Source organism: Hyperolius riggenbachi, chromosome 6, assembly GCF_040937935.1.
Source record: "Hyperolius riggenbachi isolate aHypRig1 chromosome 6, aHypRig1.pri, whole genome shotgun sequence".
NCBI lineage: Eukaryota > Metazoa > Chordata > Amphibia > Anura > Hyperoliidae > Hyperolius > Hyperolius riggenbachi.
In genome coordinates, this window is record NC_090651.1 from 252,251,432 (window position 1) to 252,277,966 (window position 26,535).

Below are 26,535 nucleotides of genomic sequence, written 5' to 3' on the forward strand. Positions count from 1 at the left end.
GTGGTTCCGTTGCATTTGTCACTCGTCCCTATATTGCATGCCGTTACTGCCGTGCACCTAATCGAACACATGGGCCCAAGATCTGCATGGCCGATAAATACATTGGTGGTTGAATCTGGCATGCTTGTGACAGCACCAATTTGTATCCGACTCGATAATTATTGAATTGGATGGTCGCCTGAAGTATGGCCAACTTAAAACATTTTGTTCTAAAAAAAAAACCAAAATACTGTTTTTTTTTTGTTCTGACAACAAACATAAACAAACGGCGAGTCATAAAAAACGCTGTGGCTATGCTTATACTGAACAATCGTAGCTGGTACCATAAATATTCTGCGCCAGATCACTAAGCTATTGATTGAATTCTTCGTCAAAGGTAGTACTGTAGGCACCAATCGGTGTTTTAGCAGTGCACAGCGCGATCTCTGTTCTCCGGAGTTCAGGACCCCTCACCCTCCCTGAGTGAACTCTATCCAGACCAGAAGTAGTAAACAGACAGCCGTGATCGCGTTGAGCAATACACCGATTGGTAGTACTTTACGCTAGGAAGTAGGGACTTTGAAAAGCTTCAGAGCCGCCTCACTGGTTGATTGGTGAATATGGGCGGTAACCACAAGTGGCGTCATGTGAATATACGCATATCCTTATTCTGCTATGTAGGGCGGAGTTTAACTTTTATGTTATTTAAGTTTTTTGTACAGTTTGAATTTTGTGGGGTTTTGGGCTTTTATTTAGTGGTTATGATGATTTCCTGATTGCCCTGGTGACGATGGAATCTCTCGGCATGAAGAGAAGGCAGAGGCCGCTCACTATTCTATCGTGGGAAGTATGACTTTTATAAACGAGGCAGATCGCACGTCTATGATGTTCCTAGAATGCATGACCTCTGAGATGAACACTTTGGTGATAATTGCTGTCTTTTGTTTGGTAAGTTTTCTCTAATAATTCTTTATTTTCTTTTTGTTTGGAAACCGAAAGTAAAAGTTGCTGTCAAAGTAAAAACGTTTGTGGTTTTTTTTAGTATCCTGAGTGTACCTATACAGTATTAGATGTTCTAAAGATTATCATATTCCAGCAAGTCTCTGTTCTATTCACTCCGGTTCACACTGGTCAGGATGTTTTTTAAGCTTCGCTTAAAGGGACACTGTAGGGCGGGGGGGGGGGGGGGGGGTCAGGGGAAAATGAGTTGAACTTGCCCGGGGCTTCTAATGGTCCCCCGCAGACACCCTGTGCCCGCGCAGCCGCTCACCGATGCTCCGGCCCCGCTTCCGGTTCACTTCTGGAATTTCAGACTTTAAAGTCTGAAAACCACTGCGCCTGCGTTGCCGTGTCCTCGATCCCGCTGATGTCACCAGGAGCATACTGCGCAGGCCCAGTATGGTCTGTGTCTGCGCAGTACGCTTCTGGTGACATCAGTGGGATTGAGGGCATGGCAACGCAGGCGCAGTGGTTTTCAGACTTTAAAGTCTGAAATTCCAGAAGAGAACCGGAGGCGGGGCAGGAGCATTGGGGAGTGGCTGCACGGGAACACAGTACAGTATCCCTTTAACCTTCTGCCGACCGTGTCACGCCAATAGGCGTGGCCACGGCGGCAGCCCCAGGACCGCCTAATGCCAATTGGCGTGTTTTGCAGGAGATCGTGCGCGTGCATCTCCTGCTTGGGAGGGCGGAGCTCCGCCCTGCCTTCAGTTTCCGAGCGGCTATTTACAAGGTTCAACGCTGCGATCAGCAGCAGCGCTGCACTGAGGACAGCCGTGTGACACTGCTGTCCCCCTGGGGGACAAGAGAGCTATCGGCTCTCATAGGCAGAAGCGTATGACAGCCGATCACCATAATTGGCTGGCTGTGGGGAGGGAGGGAAGAAGTTTACAGACACTGGTTTTTAAAAACAAAACAATAATATTTATTATAAAAAAAATCAAACATGGGGGGAGCGATCAGACCCCACCAACAGAGAGCTCTGTTGGTGGGGAGAAAAGGGGGGGGGGGGGGAATCACTTGTGTGCTGTGTTGTGCGGCCCGGCAGCTTGGCCTTAAAGCTGCGCGCCGCCGGGCCACTGCCGTCACTTGTACAAGGAAGTATGTTCAAGGTAAGGAGGGGGACGGAGGAGAACGGAGAGTAGCGGTGGGCATGAGGAGAGCCCACTACACATGCCTGTTCCCCCTGGTTTTTATTGCGCTAAGGTTTCCTTTAAATGCAGGAAGTGGATCGTATGTTAAAAATAAAATCCGCTTCCATTTGGTACAAAACACCAATCTGTGTGCCGCAGAACGCAGGATCCCAACTTGGCACATTTTCCTAGACCGGGCGGGAAATGTGTCCAATGAAAGCCTATGAAAACGGACACTATCCATACTCACTAGGCTAGTCACCGCATCCGCGTCGCCCGGTTTGCCCACATCTGCGCCGTGACCTCATACTCGTGTCTCGACGCCGCTCGATCTCTTCTAAACAGCACAGTGGCCGGGGGAATCTCCAGTCCACTGGCTGCAAAAGACCAATGGGAATCCTCAACAACAGGGAGAATTCTCATTGGTTTATGTTATACCAATGGAAATTCTCCCTGCTACTAGGGAGAATTAGGCTGCTGCAGCCTATGGAGATCCCCATGCTTTTGCTGGCTTCCGGGCTGTTGAAGGGACTGAGCTGCAGTGGCGGGACAGGTGAGCGGCGATGCGGATGCAGAACGGTCTGGTGTATTTTTTTGCATGTGGACGCAGAACAGATGGTACGTATCTGCCTTGTGGATGTGCTTAACGTTTCCGATCTGCATCCGCTCAAGTTTGAACTGGCCCTGACTCGGAGGTCCTATATAAATGCTCCCTTGGAGCACATAGCATACGGTAGGTGTGTGTGTTCTGATGCATGCAAGTACAGAGAGGCCCTGTTCACACTGAAGATCACGAAACACTAGCAAAATCATCAGCGTTTTTTATCTAACATTTCCATGATCTTTGAGCGATAGTGATTTTTTTACCATTTGTACCGCAACCGCTGGAAAATTACTGCATGGCATGCACCACGTTTGTGTTGTGTTTGTGTTGCCAATCGCTACAGTGAGACATATAAGAAGCTCCGGTATATAAGACGCACCCAGGTTTAGAGAGCACAAACCAGGGGAAAATATATATACATACATACTTGCATACATACATACATACATACACTAAACCTGGAGTGTTATAGTTAAAAAAATAAAGGGGATAAAAGTGAAAAAATAACTAGTTATAGTCCGAGCAATTTGTCAAGTTACCGTGTCCTTTGGAACTGTAAGTCCAAACAGAAGTTATAATAGTCCAATTATGGAAAGCCTGGCTCCTTGATGGAACATGGATACCGACTGGGACTCTTTTCTGACAGCCTATGTCAACCAGTTTTTAACTCTTTCTCCGCTGGAGGGTGGAGATGGTAGATGGGCAGTTCTGCTACATTCCCCAGCTCCACCATCTGTCATGTCAGGCAGAAAATAATATGAAATACCTGAAATGGTCATATGTCGGGATCCGTTGATCTGAACCCGCAGAGAATGATGCCTCTTCCTGGCATTCTCTGTTTAATTCAGAGTCTAAACACATACAGTATATATGATGATATTGCATTTCAGAGGAAACTAGATCTCGGTGCTGGAAGAGGCTAGACAAATGCTTTGTGGTTCAGACACCTTCCAGATCGGGTCTAATGCATATCCAATAGTTTTGATATGCCTGGCATTTATGGAAAACTGATTAATTTAGCAAAATGACTATTCTTTTATTCCAAGGTGAATTACAAGTCATTTCCCCTATGGGAATATGTGAGGAAATGTGTATCTGGTCAACTAAAGAGTCCCAACCTAACGATTTTCCCGCCGATATACAGCTGCTTCGATCACAGTGATCGAAACGGCTGTGAAATCGCCGCGCACACCGCTGACAGAACGATCGATTTCCGTCCGAAATCGATCGTTCCCGTCGATTCCCAACGACCCATCCGTGCAGAAGATTTTTCTCGGTCGCCGGTGGGTCGGGAGTGCGTCGTTAGCGGCGTTCGAATGCCCGACGACCGACGCAATACAGCGGGTATACATTACCTGTTCAGGCCGGCGCGAGTCCCCTGGTCTTCTTCTCCGCTTCGGGCTCCAGAGCTACACAGAACTTCCTGTCCCGGCAGGAAGTTTAAACAGTAGATCACCCTCACCTGTTTAAACTTCCCCTGGACAGGAAGTTCAGTAGCCGGAGCGGAGAAGAGCTTTAAAGTAATATGAGCTAAATTAGTATAATATAAAATTGAAAATAGTTGGGTGGGTAGGCAGGACATCCATGGCCAAGCATTTCTGGAAAAGGGACATAATGTGAGTCAGTTACTCTGGTGCGTGCCTGAAGAGATCCATACCCTTCAAGGGACCAAAGTATGTGCGCTCCGGGAAACGGGCGTGCAAGCACGCATGCGCAGACATCCGTAAGGTCAAAGGGGCCGGAGCGGGGTTTGTGAGGGACTAGAGCCTGTTATATTAATGAGCTTGGTCCACCTAGTACTGTATAAAAGGCATGGACTTTCTTCACTCACCATGTAAAGTTCAGCATCTAGTCTGTGAAGTTCTGTATCCCCCTCCACTACTCCTCCCCCTCGTTGATTAGGACTCCTTTGGTTTTTTTTCCGCGGTCCCATAGCAGTTACTATAGCGCTAAAATAAATGGCGAGTTAGCATTTGATAAAGGCCTGTGTGCCGAAACGTTGTGCTATCTAGTGTCTGTGCTACTAATAAATCAAGCTATAATTGCATAAATCCAGTTCGAGATCTAGTCGTTTGTTCTTTACTACAATACATGGCTGCCAGAGTCTGCATTTACGGACACATTTTTAAGTGTATGTTGAATATACAGTAGTACACTATGAAAAATATCAGTGAATGCGCAGTATATCCCCATTGACAAACTACGTAGACCAGGGGCGTTGCTAGCCCTATTTTGGGGGGCGCGTGCCCCCAATCTGTCCTGGGGTGCCCCGGATCTGTTCCCCAGGGGTGCCCGGCACTGCCCGCTGTCCCCTCCTGGCCGCCGCTGCCCCCCCCGGCCGCCACTGCCCCCCCCCCCCCCGGCTGTCCCCGCAGCCAGAGCTTCAGACCTCGATCAGCGGGCGACCAGACACAGCGGGCGCTAGGACCTAGCGTACACCGCTGATATGTGGAAGTGACATCACTTCCGCATATACAGCGTGGTGCGTCCGGCGCCCGCTCTATCTGGTCGGGTCGCCCGCGGTGCTGATCGAGATCTGCTGGCTGCGAGGTAAGGGGGGGGTCACTCACTACCTAACGGGGGGTCCCTGTCACTCACTATCGGGGGTCCCTGTCACTCACTAGCTAACAGGGGTCCCCGTCACTCACTAACTGGGGTCCCTGTCACTTACTAGCTAACGGGGGTGCCTGTCACTCACTATCTAAAGGGGGTCCCTGTCGCTCACTATCTATCGGGGGTCCCTGTCGCTCACTATCTATCGGGGGTCCCTGTCACTCACTATTGGGGGTCCCTGTCACTCACTAGCTAACGGGGGTCCCTGTCACTCACTAACGGGTCCCTGTCACTCACTATCTAACGAGGGTCCCTGTCACTCACTATCGAGGGTCCCTGTCACTCACTAGCTAAGGGGGTTCCCTGTCACTCACTATCTATCGGGGGTCCCTGTCACTCACTAGCTAACGGGGGTCCCTGTCACTCACTAACTGGGGTCCCTGTCACTCACTATCTAACGGGGGTCCCTGTCACTCACTATCGGGGGTCCCTGTCACTTACTAGCTAACGGGGGGCGCCTGTCACTCACTATCTAAAGGGGGTCCCTGTCACTCACTAATTGGGGTCCCTGTCACTCACTATCTAACGAGGGTCCCTGTCACTCACTATCGGGGGTCCCTGTCACTCACTAGCTAACTGGGTTCCCTGTCACTATCTAACTGGGTTCCCTGTCACTATCTAACTGGGTTCCCTGTCACTATCTAACTGGGTTCCCTGTCACTATCTAACTGGGGTCCCTGCCACTCACTATCTAACGGGGGTCCCTGCCACTCACTATCTAAGGGGGGTCCCTGCCACTCACTATCTAACAGGGGTCCCTGTCACTCACTATCTAACGGAGGTCCCTGTCACTATCTGGGGTCCCTGTCACTATCTGGGGTCCCTGTCACTATCTAACTGGGGTCCCTGTCACTATCTAACTGGGGTCCCTGTCACTATCTAACTGGGGTCCCTGTCACTATCTAACTGGGGTCCCTGTCACTCACTATCTATCTGGGGTCCCTGTCACTCACTACCTAACTGGGGTCCCTGTCACTCACTACCTAACTGGAGGCACCTTGTCACTCACTACCTAACTGGAGGCACCTTGTCACTCACTACCTAACCTGGGGGGCGCTTGTCACTCACTAGCTAACCTGGGGGGCGCCTGTCACTCACTAGCTAACCTGGGGGTCCCTGTCACTCACTACCTAACTTGGGGGCTACCATATTAAGGGGGCATTCTGCCTATTTATGTGAAATGCTGTCTATTTATGTGCCTCATGACTGCTGAATTTGTCTTGTTGGGAGCCTTATGATTTCTTGGGGGCCTCAAGATTGCTGAATTTGTCTTGTTGGGGGCCTCATGATTTGTTGGGGGTCTCATGATTGCTGAATTTGTCATGTTGGGGGCCTCACGATTGCTGAATTTGTCATGTCGGGGGCCTCACGATTGCTGAATTTGTCATGTCGGGGGCCTCACGATTGCTGAATTTGTCATGTCGGGGGCCTCACGATTGCTGAATTTGTCACGTCGAGGGCCTCACGATTGCTGAATCTGTCTTGTTGGGGGCCTCATGATTGCTGAATTTGTCATGTCGGGGGCCTCACGATTGCTGAATTTGTCTTGTTGGGGGCCTCATGATTGCTGAATTTGTCTTGTTGGGGGTCACATGATTGCTAACTGCGAGACTATGGGAAAAGCTGAATCCTTATCATATGAGACAATAACATTAAACCTACCTTTTTAGCTTTTTAAAACAGAAAATAAAACTGGGAGTAGGCCTAAACGATTTTAGGAAAAGATTGAATTGAATGATTTCTGTAGAAATTGCGATTTCGATTCACAATTTTCCTAAAGGGACTCTGTAACAAAAATGTCATTGTGTTTTCTACCATCCTACAAGTTCCTAAACCTATTATAATGTGCTCTGGCTTACTGCAGCACTTTATACTATCACCATCTCTGTAATAAATTAGCTTATCTTTCCCCTGTCCGACTTGTCATCCTGTGTCTGGAAGGCTGCCAACTCTTCAGTGTGATCTGCTATGCATGCCCCCTCTATGCACACTCCCCTGTGTGTGTGTGTGTGTTATTTACATTAGCCAGCTTTTCTCTGCTCTCTTATCTTTTACAAGCTGGATAAATCCTCTGTTCACATACTGATGAGTCACATACTGCAGAATTACAGACAACCAGGCAGAGCTGTCTGCAAGAGTAAACAAACAATCAGCTTGTAACTCTTCAGTGAGATGGAGGGGGAAAGAAACAGACAAATGATCTCTTGAGATTCAAAAGTAAGGCTGTATACAGCCTGATTGTGTATGGATGTATTTTCTATGTGTGGACATACTGTACATCAACCTACTTCCTGTTTTGGTGGCCATTTTGTTTGTTTACAAACAAACTTTTAAAAACTGTTTTTGACTATATTTAATGCGGCGGGGAGCGGCGAAATTGTGACAGAGGGTAAAAGGAGATGTCCCCTAACACACTGGTATGTTTACTTTTGTGTGATTTTAACAATACAGATTCTCTTTAAAAACTAGTCCTCCTCCTGCCGTGCACTGTCCTGAGCCCGGCCACAAGGGTCAGTTTGTGTGAACAATAGAGTCCTTCCATAGCTCAGCACTCCGCAGGACAGGCTTTGGCAAGATAGAACACACACACACACACTCTCACTGTGGTTCCACTCCTGCCAGGCTTGATAACTGGCCAAAGCCTGTCGTGCGGAGTGCAGAGCTGTGGAAGGACACTACTGTTCACACAAACTGATCCTTGTGGCCGGGCTCAGGACAGTGCACAGCAAGAGGACTAGATTTGAAGAAAAATCGTGAATACATATAAAATCACATCACACAGTCCAGCTCAGTCACCTCAGCTCAAATTGCCCACTGCCCAGCATACATCATCCTGTACACATACAGAATGGATGAGGCACACACAGGGTGTCAGCGTGATGTGCAGAGTTGCACTGATGCAGAGTGGCAAAGGAGGCGGAGCAGTGGTAAATCTTAGCCTGGTGGATGTCTGGTAGTAATATATATATACTAGCCGACCCGCGGCGTAGCATACGCCGCATAAGAGGGTAGAGGGCAGGAAGGGGGTATTGGGCACAGCGGCGGGGAGGGGGGTTGGACCTCCCCTCAACTGGGTCCCCCATGTGTCCTCTACCTCCAGCTTAAGCTCAGCAGGAACCCCCCCCCCCCCCTCACCTGGGTCCCCCATGTGCACTCCCCCTCCAGCTTAAGCTCAGCAGGAACCCTTCCACCCCCCCCTCACCTGGGTCCCCCATGTGCTCTCCCCCTCCTGCTTAAGCACAGTAGCAGCCGCCACTATTAGTAAGAGGCAGTGGGCAGGGATGACTCACCTCTTCTGTGTTCCATCGTGCGTTCCACTGTCGTCACTTCCTGCAATGCTGCACACTGTATTGGTGTAATTTGCCTTTTTAAAACAGAAGGAAATCTGCAATAATTCAGCTATAAGTGAATATTTGTGGTTCCCACAATGCACTGCTACTAAATATGCAAATTACCCCTTTTCCCCCTTGGTAAACCAAGCAAGCATCCAGAGCCGCTGGTGTACAGCAAGCATATAGCTTTAAATTTTACACAGTCATATCAAACCCACATGTAGATGCTTATTTCAGACTTTTGGGCCTCATCAGTACATGGCAGGGATTGATACGGCTGTATGAGATAGGGCTTGGACCAGTACAACAGAGTACCAAAGCAGCTCAGGGTGACCCAAACTGTTTGGAATGTATAGGTGGATAAAAGGGACCAAAAAGACCTCCTACTAAAAAAAGCAAAGTTTGGTGTAATTTGCCTTCCTAAAACAGAAGGAAATATGCAATAATTCAGCTATAAGTGAATGTTTGTGGTTACCAACAAAGCACTGCTACTAAATTTGCAAATAATTCCTTTTCACCCTTAGTAAGCCAAGCAAGCATCCAGAACCACTGGTGTATAGCAAGCCTATAGCTTTAAATTTTACACAGCCATATCAAACCCACATGTGACACCCTGTTTCAGACTTTTGGTCCTCATCTGTACATGGCAAGGATTGATATGGCTGTATGAAATAGGGCTTGGACCAGTACAACAGAGTAACCAAGCAGCTCAGGGTGATCCAAACCACTCGGAATGTATAGGTGGATAAAAGGGACCAAAAGACCTACTAAAAAAATCAACGCTTGGTGTAATTTGCCTTCTTAAAACAGAAAAAAATCTGCAATAATTCAGCTATAAGTGAACATTTGTGATGCACCACTACTAAACATGCAAATTATTCCTTTTCACCCTTGGTAGGGCAAGCAAGTCTACAGCTTTAAGTTTTACACAGTCATATCAAACCCACTTGTGACAGCCTATTTCAGACGTTTGGTCCTCATTAGTACATAGCAGGATTTGATATGGCTGTATGAGAAGGGGCTTGGACCAGTACAACAGACTAACCAAGCAGCTCAGGGTGACCCAAACTACTAAGAATGTATAGGAGGATAAAAGAGACCAAAAAGCCCTCCTACTAAAAAAAAAAGCAAAGCTTGGTGTAATTTTCCTTCTTAAAACAGAAGCAAATCTGCAATAATTCAGCTATAAGTGAACATTTGTGGTTACCCACAATGCACTGCTAGTGAATATGCAAATTACCGTATATACTCGCATACAAGCCGAATTTTTGACCCCCAAAAAGGGGGTCAAAAGTTGGGGGTCGGCTTGTATGCGAGTCTTCCCTGGTGGTCCGTAGTCCGCGGGCCCCGCTACCCCCTCCCGCCGCCGCCGCTGCTATTACCTGCAGCGGCTTCCTCTTCCTCGGCGCTTCCTCTTCCCCGCTCTGCGCTCTCATGCCCGTATGAAGAGATCACAGCAGCGCGCTTGGCGCTGCTGCTGTGACGATGCAGGGGGCAGGAAAGAGCGCGGCTCCCTGTAGCGGCGATCTGTATCGCCGTTACCAGGGGAACCGCTCTTTCCTGCCCCCTGCATCGTCACAGCAGCAACGCCGAGCGCGCTGCTGTGATCTCTTCATACGGGCATGAGAGCGCAGAGCGGGGAAGAGGAAGCGCCGGGGAAGAGGAAGCCGCTGCAGGTAATAGTAGCGGCGGCGGGAGGGGGGCGAGCAGGGCACTATACTGGCCACTACCTACCTACACTGGGTACTATACTAGCTATACCGGGGCACTACCTACCTAAACTGGGCACTATACTAGCTAAACAGGGCACTTTACTAGCTATACTGGGGCACTACCTACCTATACTGGGGCACTACCTACCTATACTGGGGCACTATACTAGCTAAACTGGGCACTTTACTAGCTAAACTGGGCACTTTACTAGCTATACTGGGGCACTACCTAGCTATACTGGGGCACTACCTACCTATACTGGGGCACTATACTAGCTATACTGGGCACTTTACTAGCTAAACTGGGCACTTTACTAGCTAAACTGGGCACTATACTAGCTATACTGGGGCACTATAAAGGCTATACTGGGGCACTACCTACCTATACTGGGGCACTATACTAGCTATACTGGGCACTTTACTAGCTAAACTGGGCACTATACTAGCTATACTGGGGCACTATACTAGCTATACTGGGGCACTATACTAGCTATACTGGGCACTATACTAGCTATACTGTGGCACTACCTACCTATACTGGGCACTATACTGGCTAAACTGGGCACTATACTAGCTATACTGGGGCACTACCTACCCTTACTGGGCACTATACTAGCTATACTGGGACACACTGGGGGGATCACGCGGCCAGCATTTCCTACCCCCGGCTTATATGGGGGTCAATCATTTTTCCCTGGTTTTTCATGGAAAAGTTGGGGGGTCGGCTTATATGCGGGTCGGCTTATATGCGAGTATATACGGTATCCCTCTTTGCCCTTGGTTTGATATGACACTACTTCTTCTTCTTGCTTGGACCAGCCCCTTCTTCTTGCTTGGACCAGCCCTGGGGGCAGGGCGCTACTTCTTCTTCTTGCTTGAAGGTTGATGCACTTACTCTATTATATATATAGATAATTTGTCGTGCACTACCTGGCCAAACTTTTTAGTGACAGTCCTGTCGCCAGCCCAGCTGATGACACGCTAGGCGGAGGGAAACAGAGCGAGAGCCTGTGGGCGGAGTCTGCCGCCCACCCAGCTGATGATGTACTAGGCTGGGCAGAGTGAGAGTGAGTGAAAGCCGTGGCGGCCACCCGCCCAGCTGATGGCTTGCTAGTCGCGGCGGAGGGAAAGAGCGAGTACCTATGGGCGGAGTCCACCGCCCGCCCAGCTGATGATGTGTTAGGCTGGGCGGAGCGAGAGTGAGTGAGTGCCTGCCGCAGCCGCCCGTCCTCTGATGATGTATATGCAAGGCGGAGGGAGAAATTAAGACACTGATGACGTAGTGGGTAGAGGCTGCCACTAGGAAGGAGCTGGTGAGAGCTACTAAGCCGCCGCTGCAGAGCGGCAAGCGGGAGATGGACTGCCGGGCTGAACTAGTACACTGTTGCCAGGGAAATCGTGAAAAATCGTCACCTTCACGATCACGGAATCGTTGTTTCCGTGATCGCGATTTCGATCAAAAGACGATAAATCGTTCAGGCCTAACTGGGAGGTTCTAAAAAATGTAATACATTTTTCAGGAGTAGGATGGATGAAATTGTTTATCTTCACAGTTTATTTTCAACTTGGATTTTCCATAATGTTCATGTACGAGTTAAAACGTTTGTACAGTATTTAGTTTAAATTGCTGTTGCCACTTTGCGATAAGTGACTTTTGGGTTGCAGTTTGGGCACTCGGCCTCCAAAAGGTTCGCCACCACTGTCATAATCTAATGTCCCACCATTGCTAGGTTCATGTAAATTTGTCTCCACCCATTACCACACCTACATTCTGGTCCATGGCCCACCCATTTTTCGGTGTGGCGCGATAAGCGTGCCGCACAACGTGATCCTCATATTTTTGGCACGCTAGCTGCAGTGTGCTGAATTCTGCTGCCTACAGTATGTACAGTATACGCTGTTCTCTAGTGCCTGCACTGTGTGCTGATCTACCTCCAGTGTGTACAGTGTAAGGTGTTACTCTGTGCCTTTACTGATTGTAAACCAGCTGTATTGTATGCTGATCCCTGCTACTTTCAGTATGTACAGTATTAGCTGCAAAGCCTGGTACACACATACAATTTTGATTAGCCAATTTTAGCTCTGTTCATCAAATTCATTGTCTGTTGGCCCAATTACTGCATGGCGGTGGTAAAATTGGTCAGTGATTGACCAATCAAAATTGTATGTGCGTATACATCTTTGATCTATGCCTATACTGATTGTAAATTATCTAAATAAAGGACAGGGGGCTCCATCCAATATTTCGATGGGCAGGCCCGTTATCTGTAGCTTACACTGCTGCTAAGTTCATGTACATTTGGCCCCACCCATGGCCACGCCCACTCACCCCATGACCACACCTATTTTTTGCAGCACCGCATATACCTCTCCGCCTGGTGCCCGCAGGTGCCCCCAATCTCCAAGGACCCTACAAAAGCCCCTGACGTAGACCCCCTGGGATAGACCCCAGTGTGACTGTACACATTTACATGTCCTGAAACTCCACTGGTAGTGTTGCTTACTTGGCCAGCAGTGTTTATCTGCTGTGCAGTGTTGTATCTCCAGGTCTCCTCCTCCCATGTTGTGCAATCACTGAAAAGATAGGGCAGAGACCTGGAGATGCTGTAGGTTATGATGAAGAGATGTACGTTGCTGAAATGGGAATTAAGTTTAGGAACATGTAAGTGTCTGTCCACCTTACACCAGCAGGTTGAGACAAGGGATGAGCTTTTGACTTTGAGTTCCTAGTCAAAACAGTAACAATTAAGAGTAGCCATCCTTAACCACTTCCCGACCGCCTGACGCACTGAGGCGGCCGGGAAGCGGACCCCGCAAGGACCAGCTCATGCCCAAAGGCGGCGGTCCTTTTAGGGGCATGGGCGGAGCGATCGCGTCATCCGTGAAGAGATCCTCCGCCGGCGCCTGACTCCGCTCACCCGCCGCAACATCCCGCCGGCCATACGGAAGCGCCGGCGGGATGTTAACCCTACGATCACCGCATACAAAGTGTATAATACACTTTGTAATGTTTACAAAGTGTATTATACAGGCTGCCTCCTGCCCTGGTGGTCCCAGTGTCCGAGGGACCACCAGGGCAGGCTGCAGCCACCCTATGTCGCACCCAAGCACACTGATTTCTCCCCCCCCCTGCCCCAGATCGCCCACAGCACCCCTCAGACCCCCCCCTGCCCACCCCCCAGACCCCTGTTTACACCCAATCACCCCCCTAATCACCCATCAATCACTCCCTGTCACTATCTGTCTACGCTATTTTTTTTTAACCCTAAACTGCCCCCTGGGGACTTCTGATCACCCCCCACCCCTCAGATTCTCCCCAGACCCCCCCCCCCCCGCCCCCCGTGTACTGTATACCTCTATCCCCCTGATCACCTGTCAATCACCCATCAATCACCCCCTGTCATTGCCACCCATCAATCAGCCCCTAACCTGCCCCTTGCGGGCAATCTGATCACCCACCCACACCAATAGATTGCCCGCAGATCCGACGTCAGATCACCTCCCAAGTCCAGTGTTTACATCTGTTCTCTACCCTAAACACCCACTAATTACCCATCAATCACCCCCTATCACCACCTGTCACTGTTACCCATCAGATCCGACACTAATCTGCCCCTTGCGGGCACCCAATCACCCCCCTACACGCTCAGATTGCCCTCAGACCCCCACTTATCAATTCGCCATTGCAATATTTACATCTGTGCTTCCCTGTAATAACCCACTGATCACCTGTCACTGCCACCCATCAATCACCCCTTGGCACTGCCACCCATCAATCAGCCCCTAACCTGCCCCTTGCGGGCAATCTGATCACCCACCCACACCAATAGATCGCCCGCAGATCCGACGTCAGATTGCCTCCCAAGTGCAGTGTTTACATCTGTTCTCTACCCTGAGTTCATAGAATATTTTATTTTTTGTCACCAGTTAGCGGAAATTGATTTTTATTGTTTTTTTTCACAAAGTGTCATTTTCCGCTAACTTGTGACAAAAAATAAAATCTTCTATGAACTCACCGTACTACTAACGGAATACCTTGGGGTGTCTTCTTTCTAAAATGGGGTAATTTGTGGGGTTCCTATACTGTCCTGGCATTTTAGGGGCCCTAAACCGTGAGGAGTAGTCTTGAAACGAAATTTCTCAAAATGACCTGTGAAATCCTAAAGGTACTCATTGGACTTTGGGCCCCTTAGCGCAGTTAGGGTGCAAAAAAGTGCCACACATGTGGTATCGCCGTACTCAGGAGAAGTAGTATAATGTGTTTTGGGGTGTATTTTTACACATACACATGCTGAGTGGGAGAAAGATCTCTGTAAATGGACAATTGTGTGTAAAAAAAAAATTAAAAAATTGTCATTTTACAGAGATATTTCTCCCACCCAGCATCGGTATGTGTAAAAATACACCCCAAAACACATTATACTACTTCTCCTGAGTACGGCAATACCACATGTGTGGCACTTTTTTGCAGCCTAACTGCGCTAAGGGGCCCAAAGTCCAATGAGCACCTTTAGGCTTTACAGGGGTGCTTACAAATTAGCAACCCCCAAAATGCGAGGACAGTAAACACACCCCACAAATGACCCCATTTTGGAAAGTAGACACTTCAAGGTATTCAGAGAGGGGCATGGTGAGTCCGTGGCAGATTTCATTTTTTTTTTTGTCGCAAGTTAGAAGAAATAGAAACTTTTTTTTTTTTGTCACAAAGTGTCATTTTCCGCTTACTTGTGACAAAAAATAATATCTTCTATGAACTCACTATGCCTCTCAGTGAATACTTTGGGATGTCTTCTTTTCAAAATGGGGTCATTTGGGTGGTATTTATACTATCCTGGAATTCTAGCCCCTCATGAAACATGACAGGGGGTCAGAAAAGTCATAGATGCTTGAAAATGGGAAAATTCACTTTTTGCACCATAGTTTGTAAACGCTATAACTTTTACCCAAACCAATAAATATACACTGAATGGGTTTTTTTTTAAATCAAAAACATGTTTGTCCACATTTTTCGCGCTGCATGTATACAGAAATGTTACTTTATTTAAAAAATGTCAGCACAGAAAGTTAAAAAAATCATTTTTTTTGCCAAAATACATGTCTTTTTTGATGAATATAATAAAAAGTAAAAATCGCAGCAGCAATCAAATAGCACCAAAAGAAAGCTTTATTAGTGACAAGAAAAGGAGCCAAAATTCATTTAGATGGTAGGTTGTATGAGCGAGCAATAAACCGTGAAAGCTGCAGTGGTCTGAATGGAAAAAAAGTGCCTGGTCCTTAAGGGGGGTAAAGCCCACGGTCCTCAAGTGGTTAAGCCTTATGCATGTGCTAGACTAGAGGAACTGGGCAGATTAGAATCCATGGTGCATATAGCTGACCCCCCCACATATATATTTTATCGCATCTTTAAACGTCAGATAGGTATGAAGACATCATTCCAGATTTTACCCTGCCCACCAGAAATCCCTCGCAATGCTTACAACTGTCACCCTGGTCTCTGGGTTCTGCTGACAGTTTCTCTACGCCCCCACCCCAAAGTAATGTTCTCCTCACATTAAAGGACAGTTGGGAGCTGTAGCGATGAACCCCTCTTAAACCCCATCTACACGATACGATTCTTTGTGCGATTCCATTACGATCCGATTAAATCCGACATGTCCGATCGGGATTCGATTCGCCTCACGTCGATTTGCCATTGTTTTGCAATGGCAAATCGAATTGAATCGAAATTGTTGGCACCCCAAACATTTTTCCAGAAATTCAAGTATTTCTTACAGAAAAGTATTGCAGTAATACATGTTTTGTTGTACACATGTTTATTCTCTTTGTGTGTATTGGAACAAATCAAAAAAGAGAGGAAAAAAAGCAAATTGGACATAATGTCACAGAAAACTCCAAAACTGGGCTGGACAAAATTATTGACACCCTTAACCACTTCGGGACCACAGTCTTTTCGCCCCTTAAGGACCAGAGCCTTTTTCTCCATTCAGACCACTGCAGCTTTCACGGTTTATTGCTCGGTCATACAACCTACCACCTAAATGAATTTTACCTCCTTTTCTTGTCACTAATACAGCTTTCTTTTGATGCTATTTGATTGCTGCTGCGAGTTTTACTTTTTATTATATTCATCAAAAAAGACATGAATTTTGTCAAAAAAATGACTTTTTTAACTTTCTGTGCTGACATTTTTCAAATAAAGTAAAATTTCCTATACATTTGAGCGCGAAAGTTATTCTGCTACATGTCTTTGATAAAAAAAAAAACATTCAGTGTATATTTATTGGATTGGGTAAAAGTTATAGCGTTTACAAACTATGGTGCCAAAAGTGAATTTTCCCATTTTCAAGCATCTCTGACTTTTCTGCGCACCTGTCATGTTTCATGAGGGGCTAAAATTCCAGGATAGTACAAATACCCCCCAAATGACCCCATTTTGGAAAGAAGACATCCCAAAGTATTCAGTGAGAGGCATGGTGAGTTCATAGAAGATTTTATTTTTTGTCACAAGTTAGCGGAAAATGACAGTTTGTGACAAAAAAAAAAAAAAAAAAAAGTTTCCATTTCTTCTAACTTGCGACAAAAAAAAATGAAATCTGCCACGGACTCACTATGCTCCTCTCTGAATACCTTGAAGTGTCTACTTTCCAGAATGGGGTCATTTGTGGGGTGTGTTTACTGTCCTGGCATTTGGGGGGTGCCTAATTGTAAGCACCCCTGTAAAGCCTAAAGATGCTCATTGGACTTTGGGCCCCTTAGCGCAGTTAGGCCGCAAAAAAGTGCCACACATGTGGTATTGCCGTACTCAGGAAAAGTAGTATAATGTGTTTTGGGGTGTATTTTTACACATACACATGCTGGGTGGGAGAAATATCTCCGTAAATGACAATTTTTTTATTTTTTTTACACACAATTGTCTATTTATAGAGATATTTCTCCCACTCAGCATGGGTATGTGGAAAAATACACCCCAAAACACATTATACTACTTCTCCTGAGTACGGCGATACCACATGTGTGGCACTTTTTTGCACCCTAACTGCGCTAAGGGGCCCAAAGTCCAATGAGTACCTTTAGGATTTCACAGGTCATTTTGAGAAATTTCGTTTCAAGACTACTCCTCACGGTTTAGGGCCCCTAAAATGCCAGGACAGTATAGGAACCCCACAAATTACCCCATTTTAGAAAGAAGACACCCCAAGGTATTCCGTTAGATGTATGGTGAGTTCATAGAAGATTTTTTTTTTTTGTCACAAGTTAGCGGAAATTGATTGTAATTGTTTTTTTTCACAAAGTGTCATTTTCCGCTAACTTGTGACAAAAAATAAAATCTTCTATGAACTCGCCATTCTCCTAACGGAATACCTTGGGGTGTCTTCTTTCTAAAATGGAGTCATTTGTGGGGTTCCTATACTGCCCTGGCATTTTAGGGGCCCTAAACCGTGAGGAGTAGTCTTGAAACCAAATGTGGCAAAATGACCTGTGAAATCCTAAAGGTACTCATTGGACTTTGGGCCCCTTAGCGCACTTAGGGTGCAAAAAAGTGCCACACATGTGGTACCGCCGTACTCAGGAGAAGTAGTATAATGTGTTTTGGGGTGTATTTTTACACATACCCATGCTGGGTGGGAGAAATATCTCTGTAAATGACAATTATTTGATTTTTTTTACACACAATTGTCCATTTACAGAGAGATTTCTCCCACCCAGCATGGGTATGTATAAAAATACACCCCAAAACACATTATACTACTTCTTCTGAGTACGGCGATACCACATGTGTGACACTTTTTTGCAACCTAGGTGCGCTAAGGGGCCTAACGTCCTATTCACAGGTCATTTTGAGGCATTTGGATTCTAGACTACTCCTCACGGTTTAGGGCCCCTAAAATGCCAGGGCAGTATAGGAACCCCACAAGTGACCCCATTTTAGAAAGAAGACACCCCAAGGTATTCTGTTAGGAGTATGGTGAGTTCATAGAAGATTTTTTTTTTTGTCACAAGTTAGCGGAAAATGACACTTTGTGAAAAAAAAACCAATACATATCAATTTCCGCTAACTTGTGACAAAAAATAAAATCTTCTATGAACTCATCATACACCTAAAAGAATACCTTGGGGTGTCTTCTTTCTAAAATGGGGTCACTTGTGGGGTTCCTATACTGCCCTGGCATTTTAGGGGCCCTAAACCGTGAGGAGTAGTCTTGAACCCAAATGTCTCAAAATGACCTGTGAAATCCTAAAGGTACTCATTGGACTTTGGGCCCCTTAGCACAGTTAGGCTGCAAAAAAGTGTCACACATGTGGTATCGCCGTACTCAGAAGAAGTAGTATAATGTGTTTTGTGGTGTATTTTTACATATAACCATGCTGGGTGGGAGAAATATCTCTGTAAATGACACATTTTTGATTTTTTTTACACACAATTGTCCATTTACAGAGAGATTTCTCCCACCCAGCATGGGTATGTGTAAAAATACACCACAAAACACATTATACTACTTCTCCTGAGTATGGCGATACCACATGTGTGACACTTTTTTGCAGCCTAGGTGCGCTAAGGGGCCCAACGTCCTATTCACAGGTCATTTTGAGGCATTTGTTTTCTAGACTACTCCTCACGGTTTAGGGCCCCTAAAATGCCAGGGCAGTATAGGAACCCCACAAGTGACCCCATTTTAGAAAGAAGACACCCCAAGGTATTCCGTTAGGGGTATGGTGAGTTCATAGAAGATTTTATTTTTTCTCACAAGTTAGTGAAAAATGACACTTTGTGAAAAAAACAATAACAATCCAATTTCCGCTAACTTTTGACAAAAAATAAAATATTCTATGAACTCATCATACACCTAACAGAATACCTTGGGGTGTCTTCTTTCTAAAATGGGGTCACTTGTGGGGTTCCTATACTGCCCTGGCATTTTACGGGCCCAAAACTGTGAGTAGTCTGGAAACCAAATTTCTCAAAATGACTGTTCAGGGGTATAAGCATCTGCAAATTTTGATGACAGGTGGTCTATGAGGGGGCAAATTTTGTGGAATCGGTCATAAGCAGGGTGGCCTCTTAGATGACAGGATGTATTGGGCCTGATCTGATGGATAGGAGTGCTAGGGGGGTGACAGGAGGTGATTGATGGGTGTCTCAGGGGGCGGTTAGAGGGGAAAATAGATGCAATCAATGCACTGGGGAGGTGATCGGAAGGGGGTCTGAGGGGGATCTGAGGGTTTGGCCGAGTGATCAGGAGCCCACACGGGGCAAATTAGGGCCTGATCTGATGGGTAGGTGTGCTAGGGGGTGACAGGAGGTGATTGATGGGTGTCTCAAGGTGTGATTAGAGGGGGGAAATAGATGCAAGCAATGCACTGGCGAGGTGATCAGGGCTGGGGTCTGAGGGCGTTCTGAGGTGTGGGCGGGTGATTGGGTGCCCGCAAGGGGCAGATTAGGGTCTAATCTGATGGGTAACAGTGACAGGTGGTGATAGGGGGTGATTGATGGGTAATTAGTGGGTGTTTAGAGGAGAGAATAGATGTAAACAATGGATTTGGGAGGTGATCTGATGTCGGATCTGCGGGCGATCTATTGGTGTGGGTGGGTGATCAGATTGCCCGCAAGGGGCAGGTTAGGGGCTGATTGATGGGTGGCAGTGACAGGGGGTGATTGATGGGTGGCAGTGACAGGGGGTGATTGATGGGTGATTGACAGGTAATCAGTGGGTTATTACAGGGGAGAACAGATGTAAATATTGCACGGGCGAATTGATAAGGGGGGGGTCTGAGGGCAATCTGAGCGTGTGGGCAGGTGATTGGGTGCCCGCAAGGGGCAGATTAGGGTCTAATCTGATGGGTAACAGTGACAGGTGGTGATAGGGGGTGATTGATGGGTAATTAGTGGGTGTTTAGAGGAGAGAATAGATGTAAACAATGGATTTGGGAGGTGATCTGATGTCGGATCTGCGGGCGATCTATTGGTGTGGGTGGGTGATCAGATTGCCCGCAAGGGGCAGGTTAGGGGCTGATTGATGGGTGGCAGTGACAGGGGGTGATTGATGGGTGGCAGTGACAGGGGGTGATTGATGGGTGATTGACAGGTAATCAGTGGGTTATTACAGGGGAGAACAGATGTAAATATTGCACGGGCGAATTGATAAGGGGGGGGTCTGAGGGCAATCTGAGCGTGTGGGCAGGTGATTGGGTGCCCGCAAGGGGCAGATTAGGGTCTAATCTGATGGGTAACAGTGACAGGTGGTGATAGGGGGTGATTGATGGGTAATTAGTGGGTGTTTAGAGGAGAGAATAGATGTAAACAATGGATTTGGGAGGTGATCTGATGTCGGATCTGCGGGCGATCTATTGGTGTGGGGGGGTGATCAGATTGCCCGCAAGGGGCAGATCAGGGGCTGATTGATGGGTGGCAGTGACAGGGGGTGATTGACGGGTGATTGACAGGTGATTGACAGGTGATTGACAGGTGATTGACAGGTGATCAGGGGGGATAGATGCATACAGTACACGGGGGGGGGGGTCTGGGGGGGGTCTGGGGAGAATCTGAGGGGTGGGGGGGTGATCAGGAGGGAGTAGGGGGCAGATTAGGGACTTAAAAAAAAAATAGCGTTGACAGATAGTGACAGGGAGTGATTGATGGGTGATTAGGAGGGTGACTGGGTGCAAACAGTGGTCTGGGGGGTGGGCAGGGGGGGGTCTGAGGGGTGCTGTGGGCGATCAGGGGGCAGGGGGGGGGGAAATCAGTGTGCTTGGGTGCAGACTAGGGTGGCTGCAGCCTGCCCTGGTGGTCCCTCGGACACTGGGACCACCAGGGCAGGAGGCAGCCAGTATAATAGGCTTTGTATACATTACAAAGCCTATTATACACTGTTGCAGCGGCGATCCGGATGCCAGTAACCCGCCGGCGCTTCCGAACGGCCGGCGGGTTACGGCGAACGGGGGGCGGAGCCAGTCCCCGGCGGCTGATCGCGTCACGAATGACGCGATCGCCGCATAGCCACTCCCGCAGCCGCCCCCGCCGATGGGCGTATTGCGGTCGTTTGGGCCCAGACTTTGCCGCCGCCCATCGGCTGGGGGCGGTCGTTATGTGGTTAACTTAATATTTGGCTGTACACCTTTTGGAAAAAATAACTTAAATCAGTCGCTTACTATAACTATCAATAAGCTTCTTACAACTCTCACCCTGAATTTTGGACCACTCTTCCTTTGCAATCTGTTCCAGGTCTCTCTCACTGGAATGGCGCCTTTTTCCAACACCAACTTTAAGATCTCTCCACAAGTGTTCAATGGCATTTAGATCTGGACTCATTACTAGCCATTCAGAACTCTCCAGAACTTTGTTGCCATCCATTTCTGAGTGCTTTTTGACTAATGTTTCGGCTCATTGTCCTGCTGGAAGACCCAAGATCTCGGCCGCAAACCCAGCTTTCTGACACTGAGCTCTACAGTGCGACCCAAAATCCTTTGGTAATACTCAGATTTAATGATGTGCACATTCAAGGCACCCCGTGCCAGATGCAGCAAGACAATCCCAAAACATTGAACATCCACCATATTTCACTGTAGGTACTGTGTTCTTTTCTTTGTAGGCCTCATTCCATTTTCAGTAAACAGTAGAATGATGTGCTTTACCAAAAAGCTCTATCTTGGTCTCATCTGTCCACAAGACGTTTTCCCAGAAGCATGTTGGCTTACTCAAATACATTTTGGCTAATTGTAGTCTTGCTTTTTTATGAAAAAAAGGAGAGGGAGGGGGCCTCCGGTGGTCCGGGGGTGTCCTCAGCTTCGGCTTCCTCTTCTTCTTCATCCTCTTCTTCTTTTTTGGTCAACGACATACTGAACCCAGGCAACACCTGAGTCCTAGCGACGGTACCTTGATCCCGTCCGCCCCTTGGGGACACCCGCCACTCTATGCAGGTTATTAATCTGTCTAAGGTTGAATTACAACCTGGCCTTGAAACTTTGGTTAAAAAAGGCCTTGGTTTTTGTCCAAGTCGTATTCTTGATCGCTTTGAATTTACTAAAGATTTGCACATTTTTTGCCGTAATTTGGTATTGAAGAGCCTGCATGGTAGGAAGGCGGACGCTCCCTTGGGGGGAGTGATTAAGGATTGGAAGGAATGGACCAACAAAGACTATCGAACCTTAATGACTCTTATAGACCTTGGGGATGAAGGTGGGTGGATCACAGCTGACGAAGATTCAGCTGTGAATAAGTCTATATCTGGACGGAACACAACCTTTAAAAGGAGATCTACGTCATTTCCCCCTTTCTCCCTTTGTCCGGGTGTTCAGACATTCGTACATTTGGTGGAAAAAGATATACGCCAATTGTGGCTGGAGCCTAGTCTGTCATCTAATCTAAGTTTGCAAGAAATTGAGGCTCTGCGGGATTTCCAATCAGCAGAGAACCTTATAGTCAAGCCCTCGGACAAGGGGGGAAATGTTGTTATTATGACAGTGGAGCAGTATACCTATATGTGTCAGAAAATTCTGGGGCAGAGAGAGTGTTATCGGAGGGTCTCTCCGTCCAGGGTGGTGGAGAACCAGGGGGCACTTTTTAAACTAATTGATGATGCTGTACATGTGGGGATTATTAGCCCACAAACGGCAAATTTTCTGAAGGTGGATAATCCAGTCACTCCCACTTTTTATGCATTGCCAAAGGTCCACAAAAATATATTAAAACCCCCTGGACGACCGATTGTTTCGGGTTGTGGTGCGCTTACCGAAAAAATCAGTATATATGTTGATCACTTTCTCCAACCCCATGTCCACCGCCTTCCATCTTATGTTAAGGACACCTCACATTTGCTGACTATTCTAGGGGGCTTACAGGTGCCCCCTGGTTCTCTTTTAGTCACCCTGGACGTTGAGGCCCTTTATTCCAGCATTCCCCAACAAAAGGGGATAGAGGCAGTTAGTAGATTTCTTTTGGAATTGGGCACGGAGGAATATGCTCACAATCAATTTATTTTGCAGTTGTTGTCATTTATCCTGGAGAACAATGTGTTCATATTTGACCGCTGCCACTACCTCCAGGTGCAGGGCGCGGCGATGGGCACAACTTGTGCGCCGTCGCTTGCGAACCTGTACCTGGGGGAGTGGGAACGCGGTTTATTTGGTAATGATTCGTTGATTGTGTACCTGTGCCATATTGTGTCATGGCACAGGTACATAGATGATATCTTGGTCTTCTGGACAGGTGGGAGGGATCTCCTGGATGAATTTGTACAGAGGTTGAATCTTAACGACTACAATCTTAGATTTACAATGCATTGTGACTTTGCAACGGTACCTTTCCTTGACTTAAGGATCAATGTGAGCACAGACGGATATATTACGACGCAATTATATTGTAAGGAGACGGCGACGAACTCCTTCCTTAGAGCAGATAGCTCACATCCAAAACACACGATTCGTGGCATTCCCATTGGGCAATATTTGAGAATCCGTCGAAATTGCTCAAGAGATGAGGATTTTGAAAGAGAAGCCAAAGTCCTACGTCGGAAATTTCTGGAAAGGGGTTATAAAGATAAATGGCTTAAGAAAGCATATCGCAGGGCTCGGGAGTCAACCAGGACAGATCTTTTGAGACCCCCTGGTGGCCCGAAGACCGCTGATAGGAATGATGATAGCAAAACACGTCTGATTACACGTTTTTGCGATCAGGAACACCAGTTATATGAGATTCTGGGCCGACATTGGAATGTGCTTCGCTGCGATCCTTCAGTTAGGGATTATGTGTCTTTTAGACCGGAAATTACATTCAGACGATCAAGGACTCTGAGAGATACCTTGACCTCCAGTCATTTTTGTCGTAGTGGTCGTCGTAGGCACTGCACCACAGTGGGTACCTATAGCTGTGGTGGCTGTGCTTACTGCAGATATCTGACAATAGGGCCTGAGGTGGTGCTTCCCAATGAGCGTAGGTGGAAACTACGCCACTTTGTAAATTGCAACACTGTTTGTGTTGTGTATTTACTCACGTGTAGATGTGGATGCTTCTATGTGGGAAAAACCAGTCGGGCATTTAAAGAACGTATAAAAGAACACACGGGCGACATTGGGGGGTGTAACTTTAGGTCCCCAATTTCTAGACACATCCACATGACACATAGGGGTGATGCTAGCTACATTAGGTTTGTAGGTCTAGACAGAGTACACCCACATGAAAGAGGTGGGGATGTTGACAAACGACTTCTACAGATTGAACTTAGGTGGATTTATGAATTAAATGCCACCAAGGGCAAAGGTCTAAATGACGCAGTGCAATATGGTGCTTTCCTGCCGTCCTAGCAGGTTGGCTGTATACTGGTGTGTTTCTTGTACTCTGCTCAATTGCACCCTCCCTAGCGGGTGTTCCCTTAGGTTTCCCTTCCCTTTCCTTTTCCCTTACTTTTTCTTCCCCCTTTTTCCCCTCCCCCTCCCTCCTCTCTCCCCCCTTTTTCCCCTTTCCCCTTTCCCTCCCCCCTTTTCCTTCCTCCTTCTCCCCTGTCTCCTTTCTTTCCCTCCTTTTGTTTATGCGCATGGGTCCCACTTATTACAATAGGAATGTGTTATGTAGGTTCACATAAGTTGAGAATACTGTTTTTACATTTATATGGTCTAATCTTTGAGCCTCTGTTTAAGATGGATAATAGTACTAGTATATAAATATTGATTTGAATATTTGTGTGGGCCCCTCGGGATGCCTTTTTGTCTTTGTTTTGTTTTCTTAGGTTGTTTTGTATGTTTATTTTGATTGATTATGTTTTTCGTGTGTGGATGCTGGTATCAAACGGTAAATGCCATGCTGTGCCGAGGTTTTTTGCATGCCTCCCTCCTCTCCCCCTGCTCGCCGTCAATGGGACGCTGAACTTTCGTTTGCGCCCCATGCTGGGACGCACGGTGTGCTTACGTCCGTCTCCATGCGCCTTGGTGCGCTGGGCGGCGTGTGACACCGTGCGTCTGTGATTGGCTGTCTCTTGCAGCTGATCAGGCGTACCATGTGGGTGGAGATGGGCGTGGTCTAGAGCTGAAATACTCGGCACAGTCTGTCAGTGATTAGAGAGCTGTAAGGACGCTGTCTTGGAAGAGGCCGTCATTGGCAACGGCGAAACATGTCGACACTTATGCGTCTATTCATGGACTGTATCCCAGCAATCTTCCTGTAAGCCAGAGACCCTGTATTTCTCTGGGGTCATTACACTGGATGGTAACTATGCATTACTCCATGCAGCGCTCATGAACTGCCTTATAACTGCCCAGAAACTGCTGCTTGCTAATCCAGCTAATCTAGCTTTTTTGCTTTGCCACTACCAAGTGTTTTTACATCAATGTTTGCTGATCTAACTGCATTTTGGATTAGAGGCCTGTACTTCCTTGGGCTCATCCACATTGGATGGTAACTATGCATTATTTCATGCAGCGCTTGTGAACTGCCTCCTAACTGCTCTCAAACTGCTGATTTCTAATCCAGCTAACTCAGCTTGCCTGCTTTGTTGCTATCAATGTCTGCTGATCTAACTGCATTTTGGATTACATTTGAACCATCCTAATTGCTCCCAAACTGCTGATTTCTAATCCAGCTAACCCAGCTTGCCTGCTTTGCTGCTATCAATGTCTGCTGATCTAACTGCATTTTGGATTACATTTGAACCATCCACATTGGTGTTTTGATGCATGTATTGATATCCCTGTCTGTGCTGGAACTTTTTCTCTGGGCTAAGAGAGGCTTTACACTACGGTGACTGCACACATTAGTCCCACGGATTTGTGGACTTCCTGGGTGACTGCGATTGGGTCCAGGACTACCTGCATTCATAATACATGGCGGGACTCTTTCCAGCAATTAATTGATTGGCTGCATATGGGCATTTTTGAGCATTTTTTGGGCTTTTTGGAGCATTTTTGGAGCTTTTTAGAGCATTTTTTGAGCTTTTTAGAGCATTTTTTGGAGTTTGGCGAATTGCAATTTTGAGTTACCAACATATGTGGTTACAATTGCTCATTAGGTGACAGTGTCACTTTGTGAGCACCACAGAAACCATTTAACTGGCCAGGTCAGGAGGACTGCAGCCTCCCTTCAATTGGGATATTTTGTCCAATTTTTAAGAGTGTTTTTGTATGTGTGTATTTGTTATGTATTTGTTGTGTATTGTGTCTGTATATCCATGCAATTT

General features: G+C 47.1%; 1 protein-coding gene across 2 annotated transcripts in view; it reads left to right on the plus strand.

Moving 5' to 3' along the window:
* The first annotated feature begins 621 nt into the window (after positions 1 to 621).
* The window catches only part of TNFRSF14 (TNF receptor superfamily member 14), a 187,559-nt gene continuing 161,645 nt past the window's right edge, over positions 622 to 26,535 (plus strand). For both annotated transcript variants that reach the window (XM_068240693.1, XM_068240692.1), the window contains exon 1: positions 622 to 927. In XM_068240693.1, coding sequence (XP_068096794.1) covers positions 829 to 927 — 99 coding nt within the window. In that variant the 5' untranslated portion in view covers positions 622 to 828. The remainder of the gene's footprint in view (positions 928 to 26,535) is intronic.